The 18,983-nt window shown below is 42.5% G+C and overlaps 1 protein-coding gene across 1 annotated transcript in view; it reads right to left on the reverse strand.

Moving 5' to 3' along the window:
- Nucleotides 1–18,983, reverse strand: part of ulk2 (unc-51 like autophagy activating kinase 2) — a 43,925-nt gene that overhangs the window by 14,648 nt on the left and 10,294 nt on the right. Inside the window, exons 4-13 of the mRNA XM_087841403.1 lie at nucleotides 11,121–11,153; nucleotides 7,727–7,763; nucleotides 4,882–5,055; nucleotides 3,438–3,511; nucleotides 3,217–3,318; nucleotides 3,072–3,130; nucleotides 1,975–2,057; nucleotides 1,376–1,426; nucleotides 1,205–1,293; nucleotides 697–865 (exon numbers count right to left, since the gene is read on the reverse strand). Of these exons, the coding sequence (XP_087697529.1) occupies nucleotides 697–865; nucleotides 1,205–1,293; nucleotides 1,376–1,426; nucleotides 1,975–2,057; nucleotides 3,072–3,130; nucleotides 3,217–3,318; nucleotides 3,438–3,511; nucleotides 4,882–5,055; nucleotides 7,727–7,763; nucleotides 11,121–11,153 (871 nt within the window). The remainder of the gene's footprint in view (nucleotides 1–696; nucleotides 866–1,204; nucleotides 1,294–1,375; nucleotides 1,427–1,974; nucleotides 2,058–3,071; nucleotides 3,131–3,216; nucleotides 3,319–3,437; nucleotides 3,512–4,881; nucleotides 5,056–7,726; nucleotides 7,764–11,120; nucleotides 11,154–18,983) is intronic.

Below are 18,983 nucleotides of genomic sequence, written 5' to 3' on the forward strand. Positions count from 1 at the left end.
GTCTACATACTTCTGATACACAGTAAATAAAGAGTTCAGTTTGCATATGTTACAGCCTGGCAGTCCCTCCAGCTGATACCATGAAGTCACCACATGGTCTGCACACAGATCCATGGATATATGTATAGATTCCTTTTTAATTACAGATAATGGAACGGTGCTGAAGTTATGTCTTTGATGTTAAATGATCATTTATCGTCTAATTAAATGATAATGTAGCTCAGGCTGAAATAGGCAGTTTGCAGTACAAAGTTTACAGTGATGGACTCTGGTGCACTGCTAGGTTGGGTCCTGGGTGGACACACAGATGTTATAAAAGAGACAAAACACTGAAAGTACTGAACTTTATGGGAGCAGCAAAGTAAAAATCAAGTACAAATATAACTTTCCTGGCAAAAAGCTAAAGCTTACATTATTTGGGGGCCATTTTTAGGCAGTTTATTATTATTTTATTATTTATTATTTTATTAAACATTTGGTACATGACGTTTTTATGTTCCAATCACCATTAAAAGTCATTTTAGATAATGCATCAACATCCTACCCGAATAAAAGTCATTAATTTAAGCAGGTCTCTAGTTCTACCTCAGCACAGCTTTACAATGGCTAGCGGTTGAAAAGAAGACATGACGGTTAATATAACGAAGACATTAAGATGCAAGTTAGGTGTAAATATAGACAGGTGTTGGCACTTACAGCTGTCAGCAGAGATGTGGGGCACGAGGACAAAGTCGTCCGTGTCACAAGAAGAGTTCTTACTGCTGGTGCTTCCTGCAGACTCTTTGGACAGCTGCAGGAAGTTGGGCGGACCGAGTGGAGGGGATGACAGACCATCCTCTGCTAGAGTCTGCATGTCTGGCAGAGACTGTTCACATGCAGAGAGAGTATGGGAGAGGAGGGGGGGGGGGGGAGTATAAATTGTAGTGAGGCTCCAGACTGATCCCATTAAGTCTTCCAAGCAGGGCAGCGCCGACTGTCAAACTAATCTCGTTACATTGTTACAGAGAAGTGCTGAGAAATCTCTCCCCCTGCTGCAGTGACATGAAGAGATTGCTATAACTAGAAGATGTAACCGCAGCAGCACTCACACTAGCAGTATTCAAAGGCAGCACACACGAGGACCTAAAAATAAGGCTGAAGTATTTTTACACAGGATCTGTGCATTTCCCAGACAAACCCGTGTGATACATGTGATCAAACTCACAGGAGGAGAGCTGTAGCGGATACATGGGGAGCTGCCACAGGAGCTGTCTGTCACAGGGTTGGAGGTGATGGGCACAGGAACTGGACACGCTGAGGGGGGAAGCTCACCATTAATCATGGTTTCAAGTTGATGAGGCGTGGATGTGCTTTAGAATCTGAGCTTTGTGCTTACATTTTTTAATGGTGGATGACGACTCCAAGAAAGGGTGGCTGAAAAACGTGTCTGCAGAGAGAGATGGAGAGGAAAGTGAGGACAGCACGATATACCCCATCTTTTTCTTACTCTTCCCCTCCTGCTGCATCAGAACCAGCCGACTCACACCGATTCATTTTCATTCTTAAAGTTGCTGTCAAAGCTCAGAGTTTTCATTTTTACAAACACTGAAATCCCAATTAGGATGGTAGTTTTTCCCCAGTCGTTACTCGTCAATACATTTTATTTATTTATCTAGAGTCTCCATCTTTCTAACTTTGAATCTGTGGCCAGTCGTGCAGCTGTCATACTGTCAGCCAGTGGTCCAAGGAAAAGCTGTGATTGGCTGTCAGGTGTTGAAATCATTTTCTTAAGTTTTGCCTTGTATTAGAGGAACATTTTCAATCTTGGTTTATCCTGTTCATTTAATCCTAACTTTGTATCCCTGGTAAACAGTGGAATAAAGTGTCTCACTGTGCACAATATCCTTATTTAAACACAGTTTAACACACTTTATACTGAAATTAGAGGAAAAGTATGGAAAGCACCGCTACTGAAAGACTGATGTCAGTACGTACCAAAGTCCATTCTGTCCTTCTGATTCCTCTGCAGCAGCCCGAGCAAAAGATCGCTCAGCTGTGGGGACGTCTCCCTCGGGATGCTGGGTAGTAAGAGTACAGAAACATCAACACTTTGTTTCTCAGGGTGCATATCAGCTGTGCAGTGTATTCTGAGGCATGTCAGACAATGCAATGGGTGCATAGTATTGTTACTGTTAATCACGTACGTATTACAGAGTCAGTACTATTAGTCTGCCAGTTTGGATACAGTTTGACAGACCATTTGAAAACAGACCTGCTGGTAGCACTAAGTAACTGAAGTCACAACTTCTACTCCTCTACGGCTCCATCATTCATTATTATGGATCTCTGGCTCTGGCTCTGGTCCCGACACAGGTTTCTTCCTGTTAAAAGGGAGTTTTTCCCTCCCACTGTCACCAAAGTGCTGCTCATAGGGGGCCATATGATTGTTGTAGGGTCTATACCTTCCAATATAAAGCACGTTGAGGCACCCGTGGGTGTGATTTATTGTTATATAACTGAAACTAAATTGAATATACACCTTAATTTAAAACTGAATTAGTTCTTTTCAGCCTATGCTGCTATTCAAAGCATACAAGTAGTTCAAATATGTCAGAATTGGGGGTGTAACACCTGACAGACCACCTTCATGCCCCAAACCATGTCCTGGATGAAACAACAGACGCCTCGACAAAGCTGTGCCTTCAAAGCCAACTTGAGTTCTTTCCAACCACTCAAAGCCAGTCTCAGCTTCTTCCTCAGCTCTGTGCAGCATCCTTTAATCCTTTCCTCTGCCTTCACTCGCTTCCTTTTCTTCATGTTGTTCACCTGTGTCCTCCTCTCTTCTCTTCCCTTTTCTTAAATTACATGTTCACCACAATCCACAGCAACCTCAAATAACACCATACCTACACAGTTTCTGTTCCTAAAAACTATACCCTATATAGAAAGGTATAAGCCACCAACTTCAAAACATAATCTTCATGTATTATGTGTCACCTGTTAAATCTATTGATCTATTTGAAAGAAACAGACTGATTTCACATATTTATTCTGCATCTCGTGTCTGAGGCTACGGTGTGAAGGTGACTTACATGGGTTGCAGATTCTTGTTCTTCTCATAAAACATCCGTAGGTCTTGGGGACTGTTGGCCTGGAAATATAAGTTGAGAAATAAGGCGCACAGTCGCAAACACCAACAGGTCCACGCGTTATTGGTTTGTTGTGCACACTGTTAACCTGGAATGGTGGCTTTCCGACCAGACACTGGTAGATAACCGTCCCTATGCTCCACAGGTCAGCCTTGGCGTCATAGTTCTGGGACATGATGACTTCTGGGGCCTGAGAGAGAACAGGTCACGAGCCAAGAACCACAACACAGAGTTATATGTAACAAACCAAGCAGACAGGTCTTTTTTAAAGCTGACACACAGAAAATATAGAGAATAAAACACACTGACCATGTACATGGGGGACCCACACAGTGTAGCTGCCATCATGTTGCTCTGGAGGTACCGTGCAAAGCCAAAGTCAGCTGTAGAACAGAGACATGAAGCACACATGTTATTATCACCAGTAACACAAACCACTGTTGTTGGAACTGAAGAATGAATGGAGACGCCCTGCACTCCAAACAGAGCTCGTACTGTGGTGCATAACAACACAACACTGCTACTCATCATCATCATCATCATGGCTGCATTACTTTTATAAGAAGTTTCTGAATTTATAACATATTGATTTAAACTTAACCTCTGGCCACTGTAAATGACACAAAGCAAAACAATGATAGGTCTGTACACTCTTTCAAAATGTAGTTATGAGAAAACTACACTGCACATTAGGGCTGCCACGATTAGTCGACTAGTCACGATTACGTCGACTATCAAAATCGTCGACGACTGATTTAATAGTCGACGCGTCGTTTGAAGCTTTGTAAGATCACAAAAGACGCAGGAATAAGTAGTAGGATTTAAGAGTGTAATAACGGACTGAAACAGAAGATGGCAGCACTGCATGTACAAGGATGCCAGCTGCCGTTAAACCCGAAGAAGAAGAAGCTGTGTCCCAGAATTCATAGCGCAGCCCAGCTCAGTTTCCAACAATGGCGGCAGCTAGTTAGTTTTAATGTTACTCTTATTATTCTTTCTGGGTCACAAAATAAACGTTTAACATATTTTCAGGCGAGAATGTAGCTGTGTAAACCTCAAATATCTGCTCAGTTTATCAAGACACCACATATTTTCAAAAGCGCTCCGACGTTTTCGGAGACGTCTGTTACCCACTAGCTCGATAGCTAGCCGGGGGCTAGGCTCACTAGAGCCGTGAGAACGCCGGACTCCCGGCAAATCGTTTTCAAACCCACCGCAGTCTTTCGCTACTCAGGTTAAACATGATATATAAGTCACTTAGATAACTTAAAATGTTATTGTTTGGCTTTTTTTTAGTATTTTATTTGTTCCTGAGTAAATCGGTTTGGCTGAGATTAAAGTTATAGTTTTTACACAGCTGAATAAACCTCAAGCAGACAGCTGATTATCAGAAGTGTGAGATGCTGGAGAATATACTCCGGTGCCCTGTTATATTTTAGATAGCAAGGAGTTTATTAAACTTCACCGAAACAATCTGCAAATGTCATTAAAATTTAATAAACTATCATCTTGTCTTTATTGTTAGTTAGCACATACCTTAAACACTTAAAGCTGTAAGCTAATGATAGTTATATAAGAGCAGATGCTGTTGGTGCAATAAGCTGTACGTTTTACATCCAATGGATTATGATCTGATTAGTTGACTAATCGCAAAAATAATCGGTGACTAGTCGACTATCAAAATAATTGTTTGTGGCAGCCCTACTGCACATAACTTAATAACTGATAGTAACTGACATTCTTCTTCCATTACCAATTTTGATGCGGATGCCACTGATGTTGGACTTCTTGCGACCCACGTATGACAGCAGGATGTTCTGTGGTTTCAGATCACGGTGAATGATGCCTTTGCTGTTGAGGATGCGCATGGCAGCAGCAATCTGCTGTAGAAAAACCCTCAGTGTGTCCTCTCTCAGCGTCCCCTTAGCTTTAAAAAAAAAAAAAAAAAAAAAAAAAGACCACAGTAGTCAGGATCCAATTTTTTCCTCAAGGAACATTTATGTAGCAACCATGCAAAAATGTTCATTAAACTGCATCTATCTATTATCATTACAATCTAATTGGCTGCTCAGTGTAAACACAAGGTGTGAACAGCAGGTAGACTCAACAGCCACAGGTGCATACCTAATGTGACCTACTGTCACTGGCCTTATACAGTCTAAGCAGAAATGACTATGAAACAGTCTGTGTCAGTGCATGTAGAAGACAAAAGGCTTTTTATTGTTTTCCACAGGTATTATTAGGGCACGGATAGCTCAGTAGGTAGAGTGGTGGCCCCATGATTGGAAGGTCGGGCGTTCAAATCCAGTGAACGGCTACCCTGAGGTACCCCTGAGCAAGATACCGTCCCTACACACTGCTCCCCGGACACCCAATGGCTGCCCACTGCTTCACTGGGTGGATGGGTTAAATGCAGAGAGGAATTTCCCCACAGGGATCAATAAAGTATACATTATTATTAGTTCCTGCTGCTAATGAAAAATGATAATTACTGTTAAGACATAAAGTCATAAAAACTCCCTTTCATGGCTTTTTGATTATTAGCACATCACATGAATAATCCTAAAATAAACTGAGGCAGTAAAGGTCATTGTGTGACAAAGAGGATCATCTCAGTTGCTCACACACTCCCCCCCCCATCAATCCACTGTGGGCATAGATAATCTGCTCTCTGCCCAGCACAGCGGATCGACTTCTAACATGAAAAGTTGTGTAAATTGTAGAATAATTTACTAGAGATTATGTAATTTAAATGGCTGTTACCTACGCAGTGTTCACAGCAGCACTCCAATAATAAGAACACAATCACATAAGGTGCCCAGTGTAACGTAACGCTCTGCCCACAAAGGTTTCAATTTCACAACCACTAGTGTTACTCAAGCAAGGCTCCTGGATCACTGATTCACAGAAGGGTCTGACCGTGACCCGTGCTGCGAAAAGCACCACGCAGGCAGGTACATCCTGCAAAGGTACAGTGATAAGAACACAGCTCCAGCAGCATAATCAGTGTTTTTATGGAACAGAGGTGTAAACACACGTTCTTATCTAATCAAGGTGCTGTCGACTCTGAGGATTTGATTCTAGCTGACCTGATTTTAACCCTGTGAAACTATTCACAGAAACAGTGTGTTGGACACCAACAGGCGACGTCACAGTTTGTTTGTTTGTTTAAATGAACCTGTCCTGTCCGGGTGTCCGGGCTGAGTGTTTCAGGAAAGTTGTTCAGTAAGCCAACAACACTTTATCCTAAGTAGTATACAGTATATGAGAACTGTACTTTAGCTTTTAGTCCACTTACAGTAGTTTCTGTGGTCACGTCCACAGTAACAGGTTAAAATATAAGCTAGCTTTTTACAGCTACAGGCCTCGTTTTGAAAACTCCGACCGTGTATGTGATATATATCCTCAGGTATAGACCAGGGGCGGGGAACTCCAGGCCTCGAGGGCCGGTGTCCTGCAGGTTTTAGATCTCACCCTGGGTCAGCACACCTGAATCACATGATGAGTTCATTACCAGGCCTCTGGAGAACTTCAAGACATGTTGAGGAGCTCATTTAGTCATTTAAATCAGCTGTGTTGGATCAAGGACATCTAAAACCTGCAGGACACCGGCCCTCGAGGCCTGGAGTTCCCCCCTCCCCGGTGTACATAGTGGTCTCAAACAACAGCCTTAATATCATTGCAGATGTGATTTTTTAAGCCCAAACCTTTGAGATCAATTCTGAAGACAACTTCAGTATATGCATTTAAACCTTGTGGGACATTTTTACAATATTTCCATGTAATTCTTAAATCAGTGTTTTGCTACACGAGTACAACTGCTGATGAGCTGCTGTAAATATTCAACAGTAAAAAAGTTGAAACAGAATTATTTTGATTAATTGCTTATTTGACTATCATAGCAACAACACTGCTCGCTCATACAGAGCTCAAGTTTTGGTTGTGGTCATAGATCAGGGCGATCGTGGCTCAAGAGTTGGGAGTTCGCCTTGTAATCGGAAGGTTGCCGGTTCGAGCCCTGGCTCAGACAGTCTCGGTCGTTGTGTCCTTGGGCAAGACACTTCACCCGTTGCCTACTGGTGGTGGTCAGAGGGCCCGGTGGCGCCAGTGTCCGGCAGCCTCGCCTCTGTCAGTGCGCCCCAGGGTGGCTGTGGCTATAATGTAGCTGCCATCACCAGTGTGTGAATGTGTGGATGACTGGTTGTGTAAAGCGCTTTGGGGTCCTTAGAGACTAGTAAAGCGCTATACAAATACAGGCCATTTACCATAGATCCAAGGCTGTTAGCTTAAAGTGCGTGACCTGCGTCATCCAAAATGCAAACACAAACATGAAACTTGACCATCTGGTTTTTCTCATGTGCAGCTTCAGATTCTTGTCAGGGTGGCACATCCTACTCTCATGACAATCCTCAACTTCACACCTGACCTGGTAAACTTCACACTTCCTTTATTAATCCTTGGATTTTTTTTTAGCTTTACGAGCAGAAATGCTGATATGATACAGCACTGCATGCACACATAATCATAATATCAACAGTTACATTAGTTACTTTGTTTTGATGAACAATAATAGGTGTGAGGGGCAGACAGATGCTTACCTTGCAGGTAGTCTGCAAGATCACCTCCGTTACAGTACTGTGTGTGCAAAGACAGACAAACACCATCAGCAACAATTACTTTCAGTTTCAACACGTTGATTGGCTCCTTATGCATATACATGTGCCTCTGCATGTTTTTATTTTAATCCTAGTCCAGATTACTGCAGGTTTATTAGTTAACCGGCTAAATGTCTTAAACGTTACCAGTGCTGACAACTCCACTGAGAGAAATGATTTCTCATGAGTGAAAAGAAGAAAGGGCAGATGAGACTGCAGCAGTGAGTTAAAGGAAAGGGATATAACACTCTGTTATGAGAAAAGCTGAGAAAAAACTGAACTAGGATCTGCTTCCATTTAATCTGCGAGCTCCAGGTACAGACGGTTGGTGATCAAAAAGCTTTCCTGCTCTGATCTGTAGTGGAGGGATGACACAATCCTTCGAAAAGGATATCGATATATCACCCTATTAGAGCACTTCGCTCCCGCTCTGCAGGCCTACTTGTTGTTCCTAGAGTATTTAAAAGTAGAATGGGAGGCAGAGCCTTCAGTTTTCAGGCCCCTCTTCTGTGGAACCAGCTTCCAGTTTGGATTCAGGAGACAGACACTATCTCTACTTTTAAGATTAGGCTTCAAACTTTCCTTTTTGCTAAAGCATATAGTTAGGGCTGGACCAGGTGACCCTGAATCCTCCCTTAGTTATGCTGCAATAGATGTAGGCTGCCGGGGGATTCCCATGATGCATTGAGGTTTTCCTTTCCAGTCACCTTTCTCACTCACTATGTATTAACAGACCTCTCTGTATTGAATCGTATCTGTTATTAATCTCTGTCTCTCTTCCACAGCATGTCTTTATCCTGTCTTCCTTCTCTCACCCCAACCAATCACAGCAGATGGCCCCGCCCCTCCCTGAGCCTGGTTCTGCTGGAGGTTTCTTCCTGTTAAAAGGGAGTTTTTCCTTCCCACTGTCACCAAAGTGCTTGCTCATAGGGGGTCATATGATTGTTGGGTTTTCTCTGTATCTATGAAGCACCTTGAGGCGACTTTTGTTGTGATTTGGCGTTATATAAATAAAATTGAATTGAATTGAATTCGAAAAGCTGCATCTTGATGCTGTAACAGTGGAAGCCAACCCATAACGCATTTTAATAGCTTGCCTCCAGCAGAGGATAAACAGGGGCTGACTTTACATCAAGTTCAGTGGAGCTTCACAGACTAACACTGTCCTGAAATACCCCACAGGGTTTAGTTGATTTGACTCTCAAATCATCATAAATGTAAACTCGTCTGTGGGAAGATCCTTCCAGAGGCTGTTTGCTTTCTGAATGGAAAGCTGGATTTCAACCAGAAAAGTCATCATTACTACTGGTTCAGACACTACTGGAAGAGAGAGATGGGCAACTTGGTTAACCATGACTATCTGTGACAAGATATCAGCTGAACAACATAAGGCAAGTATGGTTTTTAAACTTATTTAGTAGTTCTTATCTCCTTTTACTTTAATCCCAACAAAGTATACAATGTAATTAATGTAACGTAACAATTCCATACATTGGCCAACCTAACAACTAGAGCTGTTCGATATAACGATACATATCTGATGACGATATAAAAACGTCTATCGTTTCATTTTACGCTATCGTTTGTTTCGTGGTGTCGCAAAATAAACTGTTTACAGCAATATTTTCTCATCATTTTGATGTCACTGTAGTGGCTATATTCATTTCTTAAAGTTCTCTCTTTCTCTTATATTTAATATAACCACACTACTGACGGACAAGCGCTTGTTTTTATGTGTCGTCGTTAGCAACGATGATGGTAACAGCATCGCGTGTCCGCTTGTTTATGTTCCACATAAACCTTTCACAATAAAGCTCAAGATCCTGTTGAGACTTTTCAAAATAAACTGAATCACGTGAAAGAGCAGATTATTTACGGATGAGAAGTAAAAAAGAGCCGCCAGGTGCTAAAAAATAAACCTTAGACTCAAACGTTAGAACAGGCTTTTCCCCGCAGCACGCCGTGTAATAAATACAAAGAAAACGGCGCCGTTACAACTTATGTCTAAAAATGTATCGTTTCATGCATCGGTTAAAACACTCGACTCCAGCTACATGACGCGCAGCTGGAAACACTTCACGCAAGTCGAGCTGCCCGAGATTCACAGACTTTACAGAAAATGTTACATTTTTGTGATTTATATCGTTATCGGACGATAGATGTTTTATATCGGGATATGAGATTTTGGTCATATCGCACAGCCCTACTAACAACTGAAGCCTGGGTTTAAAAACATCTAAAATATGCACTCAAATGCTTTAGTGTAACAACAGCAAGCACCATGTGCTAATGAAGGTAAACATATCACAAACCAACTCTATAGAGAGACTCGTAGATTTTGGTCAGTTGACATTCAAACTTCAAACTGTAGAACTTTATTTGTTCATTTGAGCATCAGACATGTCGCCTGTATCGCTGAAACAGATGCTTTTATTTGTTTCATCTGTGTAGGCAGGTCTTTTAAGAGACAAACAAAAACACTAATATGAATATACCAGAGCAGTTTTCAAAGATATGTCTGCTACTGAATGAACAAAGAAATATTCAGTGTTCTAACAACTTCTCTGTTTATATTATCCCCTCCAGACTCGGGGTTCGATGAATACAATGCTCTCTTCATTGGGACTGCATCTGGCACATTTGCTTGGGGCCTATGGTTAATGTTTCCAATACCAGAACAAGACGAGGTTTCTCCACCCAAACAAAACATGAGGGCACAGCTCCAATCTGGCCAGGGCAAGTTCATACTTAACATTCCAGCGAGGGCCTGATGATTCGGTGGTGCTTATTCCTTCTTAAGGATGGAAGTTGGAAATATATTCATAAGAATTAATTAGCAAAGAGAGGACGGTCTGGGCTTCTCTGCTTGGGCTGCTGCCCCCGCGACCCGGCCCCGGATAAGCGGAAGAAAATGGATGACAAAACTGTTATGTCAACATCCTCGGAGTAATGCAACCTCGCTGTAGGACAAACAAAATCACTTTTCTAACAATATAATGTCCTAAAAACTCCAAAACAAGATCTTAAGCCAAGGCAGATCTGATTCTTAGAAAAGAGGCTTGTTGACAGCGAGAACCCTGAGATGGTTTGTTTTCCTGCACCCAGCCGAGTGTTGCAACACAAGTGCAGAGAGTTGGAGACCGTGTACAGAGTGAGGTCATCAGGAGGTTAAGAGAAAAAAAAGTTTTGAAGAAAACAGGCAGCAACAACAAAACAGAGTGAAGCCTACGCCAGCACAGAGGGAAAGAGCACATGTTGACATCTGCCCATAAATCATTACTCGGTTTAAAAAACACATATGTTCCAACTATCTACAGTGTCATGTTTCTATACTTACCTCCATGACCAGGAAAACAAAGTTGGGCGTTTCCTGGAAAAGAGGAGACAGAATCTGTTACAGCAGCCATTTATCCTGCAGCAGCTGTCAGCGCCAAACACACGACAAAACAGCCACTGGAGAAAACACAACGTACCCAAACTACTTGCGGATGATATTTATAACAGACCTGGCTTTTTCTGAACCTGTGTTTTTATTACTTCCATCTTACTATGCATGCATGTGATGTTAGAATAATCTACAACATCTTTCTGAATGGGAACGTTCACCAGAATGCCCACTCCACTTGGAAACTGAGAAAACGTTGTTGCCAACTTCTGAGGGAAATTCTGACCCGTTGCCAAGCTGCTGACGTCACACACGAGCGGCAGATGAAAGTAAAGGGGCGACTATGGAAACTAATTAGTGGACATAACTGAGATGAACGGGTGAAATGATTATATTTGCACGATGGCGCTTCTGTTTAGTAGCTTCCAATGATTAAAATCATCTGTAAGTCTCTGCACTGTTTCATCCTTTGATCATGTGACCCCAGTGCATTGCTCTTATTAACCTGCGCTCTCACTGACTTATTCTTAGTGCCGATTGGTTGGTGCTGGATGCTCTGCCCCAACTTCTCCACTTTTTGCAGTTTTTCGTCACTTTTTGCTATATCTGCCATAATCTTGCATGGGCATCATGCAAAGCACACAAATTCGCTACAGTAGAGACACATTGGTTTCTATTGGTCTACAATACACGAACATTTCACCGAAGCCCGTCAGTGTCTCTTCTTCCTCAGAAGACTTAGAGACTTCCATCTGCCACTGAAGGTGCTCAAGAACTTCTACTGCTGCACCATCGAGAGCGTCCTGACGGCAAACATCTGCACCTGGTTTGGGAACAGCACCAATCAGGCCAGACGAGATCTGCAAAGAGTGGTGCGCTCGGCCGAACGCATCATTCAATCAGAGCTCCCTGACCTGCTGTCCATCTACACCAAGCGGTGCAAGACCAAAGCTAGGAAGATTACGATGGACCTCTCCCATCCCAACAATGGACTCTTCTCACTGTTGAGGTCTGGGAAGCGCTTCCGCTCCCTTAAGGCCAAAACAGAGAGAATGAGGAGGAGCTTCTTCCCCCAGGCTATTTAGGCCCTGAACCAGGTGTAGGACTGGACTCTCCCACACATCACATCACCACACGCACCACCACACATTTCCTATAATTCCTATAATTTATAATCTTGATAATCTCTTTCTGCTATTTGCACATTTTTACTGTAAATTTCTAAGTTAATTTGTAAATTTTGTAGTAACCTGTAAATTGTAAATACTGTAAAACGTTTTTTCTGTCATTTTTTTTCACCCCCATGTCATACTGTGTATGGTTGTGTGTGTGTGACAAATAAAATTGGAATTTGAATTTGAAGCCTAACCACATGAGAAGACTGTGGTCGTTCCCACTGACCTCCATCAGCAGCGGCTTTATCTTTCTGTTGCTGTTAGCTTAGTTTATCAAGTACAGGATGAGTTGACGGTTACCAGCACTCCTGTTTTCAGTTTGGTTTACATTAGTTTGGTTTACCTAAACTAGTTTAGAGGAGCAGCCTCAGTCCAATGACCCACTGTGTGGTCGACTCTGGGTTTTCCTCCTCTTTTGTTTGTTTAGCCATATGGGCACCCATCTTTTTGTTTCTGTTTGTCCTTCGTAAGTAACAACATTTTAATTCAACGTTGTGGCGTCTTATATGTTATGTTCTTTAGAGCCAATGTATCAAATTCATCTAAACACAGATCAGGCCCTGAGGCTCAGTCAAAACATAACTTTAGTGCACCACACGCACAAACTCTTCCCTAGCATTTCATGAGATTCACTCAGCTTATCTAGCCACACAACTACTCGCTGTAGCACGGTGACACCATGTAAGTCAGCTGATGTGTGTGACCCCGACATAAATGGCTTTGGTTTTTTATGTCTTCTAGGTAGCTCTTAAGTAATCCTTTCCAACTCCATACCAATGATTTCACCTGTTGGAGGGAGATGGGACAGCCGAATCCATTCTTGGTGTGTAGAGTAGGAGGGATTACATAATGTGGCCGTAATCTTGAAGAGGGGGAAGTGAAAGAAGAGTCACATCACAAAGCCCACTTCACAACTAACCTCAGAGACACTGAGGTTAGTTATGAAGCAGACATGGCTAAATAGCACTCACACAAACACAAGTTTGAGCATCCACAGAAAGCAGAGGTTAAACAGCATGACGGTTTGGGCCCTTCACATGTTACCATCTCTGGCTGCAGCAGTTGCTTCGGTTTCGGCGCGTTGCCCATTGGTAAGAAACAACATGAATTTCAAGAGGCAGGTGGTGACGACTGCACAAAGGGCAGCCTCTGTCTGTGAGAGCTTAGAGGAAGTAGCAGCTCACAGTTATAAAAGTGACAATCTCTGACCATTTACAAATGATTTCTAGAACGTACCGTTCACACACACACTGGCTGCTTCTGATGTAAGCACTGGTGAACTTTGGATTTTGATGGGTGGATTGGGCTGGGCTCCAAAACATCGCCTTCCAGCACAAAATTTCCAAAACAACTATGACATAAATAGACTCTCTGCCTCTCGCATCATAGCCATGTCACACGCACATAGCACTGAGAAGCCGTGTCGCAAGCAACTCAGTTGGCTGGCTGCTTCGCATGATAACTGACAACACAATACACGGGCGCTGAGCACATTCACATGAATGCAAAAATACTTTGGACTGCAATGAGTCAATGTGAGGCAAAACAAGATACTGCCTGGTTAGCTGTTCCTCTATTACATCACGCCAACTCCAGGAGTGCACGGTTATGTAACGATATGGGGGATGGGGAAAGGTCAAACCAAAGAGGGCAGGGGTGCACGGTGAATGGGGAGGTCAGAGACTAGTTCTTCACAAAGACTGGAATAATTCAAGGGAAGCCAGCTCTGAGAAAAGCCTACGTTTGACCAACAACGCGACAGATGGCTTGTGTAAGTGACAGCAGGGAGCAAAACAAAAAAACAACTAATGATGTGTTTAACACAATAACTCAGGATCACTTGTTGACCATCACAGCTGCTCAGTCACAGATACAGGACAGGATGTTTATCATTTCACAGGAAGAGAAACTGTACATCGCGTCATTACACAGATATGCCAGTTCACTCATACATCAATATACACTTGACTGCAACAGGTCAGTGCATGTGCAACAAAAACACCAATGATACACTTTTATTAAGACAGTCTGACACACAGTGACAGTTTCACAGGCTTGTATTTCTTGGCTTCAGTCAGCTTCTTATGCAACATGTGTACTGAACATCATGTGACTGTGTGCGCTCATGCTTACGTGGTGATTAAACAGACACATGTACATGTTCTGAGCAGATGACTGGGCATATGTTTGTGTGCTCCAATGAGCAGTCACAGTGATTTCCTCTGATCTTCTACCCAGTTAAATGTCTGGAAAGCAAAGCTGTGTAAAAGGAATGTAGACACAGGACGATTTTCTAGGAAAACTCGAACGAGCTCTAAAACTGCAGCTAAGAGGAAATGTGCCTCTTGCTCCTTAAAACAGCCCCTATGCCAGATGTTTTTACACATGTCAGGCTGGAGGGAGCCTCCTTGAACAAGCACACAACGTTCTTAGGAGCAGCTTTCTCAATAACCAAAAACCTGTCTTCCTCTGTTTGACACCAGTCAAAACCTGTCCTGCTTTAATCATGTTGATCTGCTCAGTGTCCAGTAGGGCTGCCACAAACGATTATTTTGATAGTCGACTAGTCACCGATTATTTTTGCGATTAGTCGACTAATCAGATCATCATCCATTGGACGTAAAACGTACAGCTTATTGCACCAGCAGCATCTGCTCTTATATAACTATCATTAGCTTACAGCTTTAAGTGTTTAAGGTATGTGCTAACTAAAAATAAAGACAAGATGATAGTTTATTAAATTTTAATGACATTTGCAGATTGTTTCGGTGAAGTTTAATAAACTCCTTGCTATCTAAAATATAACAGGACACCGGAGTAAATTCTTGAGCATCTCACACTTCTGATAATCAGCTGTCTGCTTGACGTTTATTCAGCTGTGTAAAAACTATAACTTTAATCTCATTCAAACCGATTTACTCAGGAACAAATAAAATACTAAAAAAAGCCAAACAATAACATTTTTAAGTTATCTAAGTGACTTATATATCATGTTTAACCTGAGTAGTGAAAGACGGCGGTGGGTTTGAAAACGATTAGCCGGGAGTCCGGTGTTCTCGCGGCTCTAGTTAGCCTAGCCCCCGGCTAGCTATCGAGCTAGTGGCTAACAGACGTCTCCGAAAACGTCGGAGCGCTTTTGAAAATATGTGGTGTCTTGATAAACTGAGCAGATATTTGAGGTTTACACAGCTACATTCTCGCCTGAAAATATGTTAAACGTTTATTTTGTGACCCAGAAAGAATAATAAGAGTAATATTAAAACTAACTAGCTGCCGCCATTGTTGGAAACTGAGCTGGGCTGAGCTATGAATTCTGGGACACAGCTGCTTCTTCTTCGGGGTTTAACGGCAGCTGGCATCCTTGTACATGCAGTGCTGCCATCTTCTGTTTCAGTCCGTTATTACACTCTTAAATCCTACTACTTATTCCTGCGACTTTTGGGATCTTACAAAGCTTCAAACGACGCGTCGACTATTAAATCAGTCGTCGACGATTTTGATAGTCGACGTAATCGTGACTAGTTGACTAATCGTGGCAGCCCTAGTGTCCAGTTATTAGCCTTTTGTAGAACTTTCAATAACAAAATTCAAATCTTTGTCAGGAGGCAGGAATTACTCAGTTGGACATCAACAATCAACTTTTTGCTGACTGAGCACATTTTCTCTGAGTCGTCTTGTTTCCCATTTGACGAGAAGGAATTCAGTGAAACCATGAAATCAGCCATTTTTATGCATCCATCCATCAAATCTCTTCCAATTGATAAGAATCCAAATAGCAAATCTGTGGTGGCGGCAGCGTTAGAGAGGAGAAGGAACCAGGAGCCTGACACGGGACACCTTATAATTAGAGCAGGCTACCTCAGGCTGCTGCAGAATGCTTGACATCAACAGTGCAGAGGACAAGGACTGTAAGCCAATCAGCTGTGTGCTCGAGGCTGTCATTAAACACAGCAAATGAACAGAGCTCCTCCAAACTACAGCTCTGGTCCCAAGGACCTGCAATCTTTCAGAGGTGCAGACTCCTACATCCAGCTACACGGCCTTCTGTCAACACACAGCTATTCTGAGAGGCCGCTGGTGCATCTGTGACTCACTGCATCCTAAAAAGCTAGCACACTCTAGTGTATGTAGAGGTTTTCCAAAGATATGTAGAAGAAGTTTATTTAGATTCTATGTTATCTCTGAAAACGTCAGAGCACTTATGCAAATATGTGATGTCTTGATGAATCGAGCAGATATTTGAAGTTTACACAGAAACATTCTCGCATGAAAATATCTTAAAAGTTTATTTTGTAATATTTCAAACTCCGCCACTCTGTGTTCCTCCACCACTGCCTCGTTTGAGTTTTGGATGAAATGGATTCTGGGATATTGCAATTCGTCATTTCGAGCTGATTGGAGACCAGAACAGCCAATCAGATTTTTTCGCATCCAAGTCTGTGATTGGCTGGTTTTGTGGCACAAATATAACGGTGTAGAGAAAGAGTTGAGCGTGCACGGGCAGAAATGTTGAGAGCGCGAGCAACACATTGCGAGCAAGCGCAAATGCAAAAACTGAGCGAGAGGAGCTGCTGTTGTGTGTGGATAACAGCAAACACTGAAATACATTTTTGCACGCAGCAATGAATTTTGTTCACTCAAATTTAGCTTTTCTTTGCTCAAAATAAATTTCTCCTCAAAATGCAACACTTGCACCTGCAAACTTTTTTTTACGTGCGCTCAGAATAGTGGCACAAAAATAACGCCATAAAAATCAGCAGAGAAAAACATGTGACTGTTCTGTGCCATCAGCAACTAGCACGAGAAGTGCTGAGATGCCATGGTGTACGTTAATATAGTCCCTCGTCAAAGTGTGGATGCTGAGCGAACAAATGTAACATACACAGGGATGTAAGCAGTTCTACTAAGTGTGTAGTAACAAGCACATGATCTATATGGTGCTCATAAAGATCCAAAGCAGTGTGAACACAAACAGCCACCTATACTGTGAGCTAGAATCGCTTCATCTCCACATCTTCATTTCCACTGACCATCGAGCATTTTCCAAATGACCCTACTGAAAAAAGCAGTAGGTTACTGTGTGTACTGTTATCACTGACAATTTCTGCAGCTCATACAGGATTGCCACAGTAATGTAAAACCAGCTTTGTTGCCAGTTTGCTTTGTGGGCTTGGGATGAAATATTAAGGTAGTGGAACCATAAGAAGCAGAAAATCTCTGCTCCATGCAATTCCTAATACAGAGGCTAGGACGGTTGCACAAGTTGGTTTGGGTTACACTTCCTGTTAAGCCCATACATACAACACATGCTTCAAACAACAGCTAACAGAGCTGGGAACAGGTCAACTGGGGGAGCTGGGGGGGTAAAGTGAAATATATATCACGTATAAATAATGGGAAGTGACATCTGCCAGGCTTGTAATACACCAGACATTATTGATAACCGCCAAGGGAGCCACACAGCATTGTTGTGCTAGCACAGGGAACACTAAAGAGACAGTAAAAAAGATGCAGCTGCTAAGAAAGGACACGGAGACACTGTGCCTGAAGCTGTGACAGGCAAAGCTTGGTGACCATCTCAGACATGCAAGTGTACGAAAGTGTACGAGTACGAAGGAACTGCAACCACACAACTGAAAGAGTGCTTGGAGTGACTAAAATGCTTTTAAGCCAAAAACAGCAGCAGCATCTCATCTCATGCCAAAAACATCCTGTTGGGTTTGGGATCTTTAAACCCTGATTCTGTCAGTATGATAAACAGATTTGGACACTAAAGTCAAGTATCAGTGGGATGATCTCATAATTTCACTGACCTCTACCAACCTCGACTTTTTGTGTGCCTTCTCTTTTATGTGAGTCTCTTATTTTCTCATGATGTAACCATTTCTCCCCCAAACACCTGATTCAATTTGAATATGAAACTCAGAAACTTGAACATCTCATCCCTGCTGGAAACGCACCCTGACTAATGGCTTCCACTTGCTTGTGGAAGAGATCTATTACATCAGCAGGAGAGTGGACGGGTGATGAAGGGATGAGGACATGGTGGGAGGAGTGGAACGGTGGAAAGGCTGACCAGCAGGATCCCAGAGGGAGGCTTACGCAAACACAGGAAGTACCATTGCTATGTGGGATGTGCTTCACCATCACATTCGAAGTGGTAAATTAGTATTTATGGTATTTCAGCCAATTCTGGACATCTAAACAAAACCTTTTTACTGCTTGCTGATATGAACCAATATAACAGAGGATATAAACAACATAGCAGTTTGAAGAACAAATTTTTCAGCATGCTTGTCAGAACCATCTACTGTGTGCTCACCTTGTGACAGACATCAGCAAAGTGGAGTAAAACGCGTCATTTATTCATGATAGTAATTTTCTGCCTTTAAAAAATTCAAAATCAAACATTTGTTTAACATGTGTGGAGTAAATGCAGCACAGCCTCTCTCACACCCAAAATCAGTGAACAACGGTCTCTGTGTAGGAAACTAACTCCATCATTAATGCATCACAACATTATCTACGGCTCAACCACTGCTAAACACTACAGACAGACAGCTTTGAAAAATACAATCAAAGGCTCTCCTGACTCCGGTCTCGACGCACGCTCATCCAGGAAATCCACAAACGCTGATCC

The sequence above is a fragment of the Neolamprologus brichardi genome, chromosome 1, assembly GCF_056152115.1.
Source record: "Neolamprologus brichardi isolate AB-2024 chromosome 1, ASM5615211v1, whole genome shotgun sequence".
In the NCBI taxonomy this organism is placed as follows: Eukaryota; Metazoa; Chordata; class Actinopteri; order Cichliformes; family Cichlidae; genus Neolamprologus; species Neolamprologus brichardi.